Source organism: Plectrocnemia conspersa, unplaced genomic scaffold (assembly GCF_051122295.1).
Source record: "Plectrocnemia conspersa isolate PC_06_02 unplaced genomic scaffold, ASM5112229v1 ptg000008l, whole genome shotgun sequence".
In the NCBI taxonomy this organism is placed as follows: domain Eukaryota; kingdom Metazoa; phylum Arthropoda; class Insecta; order Trichoptera; family Polycentropodidae; genus Plectrocnemia; species Plectrocnemia conspersa.
Genome location: NW_028277172.1, coordinates 19,376,884 through 19,382,298, shown reverse-complemented (window position 1 = coordinate 19,382,298; position 5,415 = coordinate 19,376,884). Strand labels below are relative to the sequence as shown.

General features: G+C 29.2%; 1 protein-coding gene across 1 annotated transcript; it reads right to left on the bottom strand.

The window, feature by feature from the left end:
- Positions 1 to 3,225: 3,225 nt before the first annotated feature.
- On the bottom strand, positions 3,226 to 4,978 carry LOC148233281 (histone H2B type 1-A-like). The gene is made up of 2 exons (XM_088189647.1): positions 4,884 to 4,978; positions 3,226 to 4,573 (listed from the first exon to the last, which is right to left on the bottom strand). The coding sequence occupies exon 2, from the start codon at positions 4,466 to 4,468 to the stop codon at positions 4,124 to 4,126; it is 345 nt and encodes a 114-aa protein (XP_088045773.1). The 5' UTR covers positions 4,469 to 4,573; positions 4,884 to 4,978; the 3' UTR covers positions 3,226 to 4,123.
- Between the last annotated feature and the right edge of the window lie 437 nt (positions 4,979 to 5,415).

The window sequence follows — 5,415 nt, the reverse complement described above, 5'->3', positions numbered from 1 at the left end:
AGTATTACGAAATATCCAATATAGTCTGGCGTATTTGTGCGAATTGCAAACTAACGTAATACAGCATATAACATACGCACGACCTTATCGTAAATGTGTAAATTGTGAAAAATAACTGTCGCAAGATGTTCTGAAATCCCGCAGAGCCTATGTCTAGATTTTGATCTAGTTATAGTATCTAGCTTGTAATAAGGGTTACCCATATGTGGTTTATGAACCGTGAGTAGTCGTTTCGTTACCGACTATAATATTTTTTTATATAAAGAAATAGATGATGTTACTAGCCGTCTTTGACACACAAAATATTTTTACACATCTAAATTTTATATTACTTGTTATTTTATGATTTAGCAATGCAGCTTTCATACGAATAACGATAATATATATCATGTGATGTCAGAATGGTTGCGCGTAAATTTTTCAAAGATATTTATCAAAGCTTTCAAACATCCGCGTCTCCGTGTTTATAAGGTGTAACTTCACGAATGTTAGTCCCGCAGGAGGGTTTAACTTATCTTGGTCGCTTGTCAACTACTTGACATTTCAGAGACAATTTGTGACCCTGTTCGTGATATGAGTAATGGTGTTTAAGGAGATAAGTTTAATGCGAGACTGTGCATACGCAAATGTGCGTTGGAAAAAAAGTATCCCAAGGGCAATGAATACGCATAATATAATAGACAAATTAATCATCATAGGTAAAACAATTTTAATACGTCATATATTTACCATTTATTAAAAAGGTAAATTATGATTAAAATGTATTTTTTAACATTTATTTGTTGATAATCATTATTAATCATTAAAAAATACATTTAGCATATATAAAAAATATTATATTGCTCTTACGCTAAAAATAGAACGACATTTATTACCTAATAATAATATTATTATTTTTTAAGTGTAATAAATATTGACATCTTTGATCAATGAGTGACATTTATTTAAAAATGTAATAACTCAAAAATAAAATCGCATCACGTAAAGGAGTTATGCGTTGAATAATAATATAAAAGTGTTAAACTTGTCTGCCACTTTGATTTTTAATATTAAATAAAATAAATAATATATATAGCATAATCAAATATCGAACCAAAAATATATTTCAAACTTTTGAGACATTGAGTTTTTCAAAGCATTTTAGAAATTTAATAATTGATATTTATGGATAACATAAAGAACACGAAAAGAAAGCAATTAAAACGCCACCAAAAATATTATCTGGACAGTTTTGGGTTTCAGGAAAAGTGAAAAAATATTTACTATATGACAAAAAAAAGGCATTTTAAAATCGTGTGGAACACTAGTATTGCACAATCACTATATGCTTCCAAAAGCCATACCTTTAATCAAACGTCATTGTCAGTTAATGATTCTCAGCATACTCACATCCAGAGCTCACTTTCCTTCTAATGGGTTTTAATATTTTAATTGTGTGCTTCTAAAAATATCGCGATTGGTTCTTAATTATACTAGTCCACAATTTATCATTTTTCTCAAACGATATATATAAAAGATATGGTCATTAATTACACCCGGAGCAGTGATATGTAGCAAATAAACAGCACTATGATCAGCACGAAATCACAAGCACACTACAATTCAGATCAAAATATCTGACTAGCAAGCGAAAATAAACAGCTTTTCCGGCAACTAACTGGCACAAAAGTAACACTGCTCGACACTTTAACAAAAAAAATAGTTTTAAAATGGTTCTGTGAATTGCAAAAATCAGTTTGTAATTAGGTTCCAAAAAACATCGTTATCTTGTTTAGCGTACAGTTGCCATATTATATAAAAATTATACAATATTTAATACGCACGGCCTAAAAATCTGGCGAAGGCGCAGGCTTAGACCCAATGTGTTAAGAAATAATTAAATTTAAAATAATGTTTTTTATTATTGTTTATATATAACAACTTTATACATATAGGTTTTATAATTTTTTTTATCAATTAATGTGTTTGTATAGCTGTTTATTGGCAACAATTTAAGAAATAGAACCGATAAAGAGAGCTTTTTTTTCTTTTTTTTATTATCTGTAACATAAGACTGATTTATATATTTTTTTATTTTTAATTTAAATATCGGTTTTTCAATTTCTTCGACAACATCTTTTAAAATAATATATTTTTAAACACATGTTTATGACTGATAATGAAAAACATATTTTATTACTATCTAGCTTAGCTTTTAGCTCATATAATAATATTCACTAAACGTAGACAACCCTTGCCTGCACCCATTAAAAGTGAACAAGGGCATAACATTGAATGGAGAGCGAGCGTTAAATACCTGGGTATACACCTGGACTCCAGACTAAAATTCAATAAACATATAACTGAACTCCGGTCGAAAGGGCTCGGCGCCATTGCGGCTCTAAAAGCAATATTTAATAGAAAAAGTGCGCTAACAATAAAAAATAAAATTCTAGTCTATAGACAATTAATCAGACCTGTTTTAACTTACGCTTGTTCAGTGTGGAGTAACGCGAGTAATAGTAATTTTAATAAACTTCAAGTAATCCAAAATAAAGCCATAAAAATAATTTATAATACACCGTTTTATACTAACCTTAAAAAACTCCACACCAAACATTTAATTCCTACCATTAAAGAATACTGTTATTATCAAACCGAAAAATACTATAAAAAAATCTCGCGAGACCACGCAAACCTACTAATTTCAAGAATCGGTGATTACGACCAAGCAAAACTTAAATTTAAATACAAACATAAAATGCCTAAGCACATATTGCTTTGATGCAGTTAAGCTCATCGCAGTGTCATCAGTTTCAGGTCTACAGGGCTAGGTTTATTTACCTTTGTATGTGTTTTATTTTGTATATTATGTATTTTGTATAATTTGTTTTTCTCATCTGCTTCATTCTTTTTCAAAATTTTTTTTTTTTTTTTGGATTTTTTAAATTTGTAAAAGGTTTTATGTATTTTTCCTTTAATTTAGTATACTCTCGTATAATTTATTATTCTTTTTATGTTATTGTATAACTTAACAATTTGTAAACAATGTAAATGGTTATGAACCAGTATTGTGCATTTAATATATCTGTATGCTATTTTACCTATGTATATTTAAGAAATAAACTTTTATAAAAAAAAAAAAAAAAAAAATAGCTCATATAATAGATTTGTACAGGATGGAAGATAAACAGGCTAAGTATATATAAAAACGTGTTTTTTTAAAAGTTTTTTATTGTAGTGATGTATGTTTGTATATAATCAATTGGTGTCATAAGTTAAAATTTATTATGTAATTGTCATGGTCACTTACGTATTATATAATATATGCATTATTTAATTACGGTTTATATATTTTTTCTAGATGATTCATTATTTGATTGATATGTAAGAAGGCACATGTACATATTTTTATCGACAATGATTAAATACATGGTGAAATAAATTAAGTAAATACAAAATTAATATTTTTTGTCCAAAATAATGTATATATATATAAAACATACATAAAACTACTACAACTGAAATATTTAATATTTTAGAATAAAACCAAGAAATATTTAAAATACTGAATTTTATGATAAACGAAACAATCGTTTTATTTACCTAAAAACTCCTATAGCTCAAAGTGTACGTATACTTTTTTTTTTAATATTTTTTTTAATTATTTGGAATAGAACAACTTGTTTACTAAAATCTTTATGTAATTTTAAACATAAAGTACTTGAAATCTTACATAATTAGAATTTATAATTTAAATTAAAATTTTCTTAGAATTTATAAATTAAATTAAACCATTCTTTGCGCTTATTATATAATATTAAACTGGTTTATATACTTGTATATTATTCATATAAATTTCAACATAAATTTAAAAATATATTTTCATATTTTACAATCGTGTATTATCAAAAATATAAATGATTAATTACTCATATGCATTCCAATTAAATTAATTATATAATAACACAATCCGACTTTGTTGATATAATAATTATTTGTAAACATTTTAGTAATAAAATTGATATCGGTCTTATATAACGAGTATTGACGCATGGTTGAATATTTACATATTTCGTTATAACGTTATAACATCAAACACATGTGATTAATTAGAGACTCGTCGAAATAAAAATCCGATCGATTATTTAGGATGTTTGCTATACATAGTGACAGCCTTGGTCCCTTCCATAACCGCGTGTCTCGCCAGCTGTCCCGGTAACATCAGCCTCACCACTGTCTGAATTTCCTTGCTGGTTATGACCTTTCTGTTGTTGTAACGGTTCAAAAGGTTAGCTTCGTCGGCGATACGTTCGAAGACGTCAATGATGAAGCTGTTCACGATGCTCATCGCTCTAGAAGTAATTCCGGTTTCCGGGTGAAGAAATTTTAACACTCGGTAGATGAAGACAGCATAGTTTTCTTTGATCTTGCACCTCTTCCTCTTTTTGCTGCGATTGTTGTTGGTACTTTTACTTGTCGGCGCCATGATAGTACATGTCGTCTGGACGCACCGACTTTAATGATTATGCGCGCAAAATCGGCGTAGCTCGTAAAAAGGAGTGGGGGTGTGCAACGGCGGAAATGCAGTCATCTTTAAGATCATAAAAATCAACGTTAAATTTTTTTAATAAATTTTATTTTGGCTTTTGAATTATTTAAGCTTTTAAAACTAATTTAAAATAGTAATATTAAAATTTAGTCAAGTTCTAAACCAACATTTACTAATAAATATGTAAGAACCCAAATCAACGGCTAGAAATTCATAAGTATAAATTGTTCGCACACGCTTGAATATAAGTATTTACTAGCAATTCTAAATTTAAAAAAATTATTATGTTTTATGTTATTAGTAATATCAAAAAATATTTAAATCTATAATATAATAACAGGGCTATATATACCTAAAAAACTTATTTTACGAAATTGTAGCGACCCATATAGAATGTCAGTCAGGAGACAGCAGACGTGAATATGAAGTCGCACTGAGCTATGTTCGCGAACTAAGCGGCTCTCAACAATGACGCCACATTCTTGCTACCCCCTCCAACGTGAGGAGTAGGAAAGCGTTTGACGCGCCCGACTGCGAATATAACGCGGTGTCAAAACCAAACTGGACACATTCGACTCTACTGCACCTCGACGCTCATACTATATCTTCGCTGAACGGAATCCTTCGAACTCGGTCTTACACCTCGCCTTCTGTCTCATCAACCACCGACACGCGCTAGAGAACGAGTACTGATTTCTTCTAGAAGGGTCTAGCGACCCAAGAGATTTTGTACAGTTCGCTGTAAAAATATCCTATTACAAATCATCGACCGGCACTGTCAAAAACTTTATATTCCTATTAACATGCTATTTTTTTTTATTTTTTTAGCGTACTCTACACTCTCACTCTCTTTATAAAAGTAAATTATAATTAAATTATCCTTT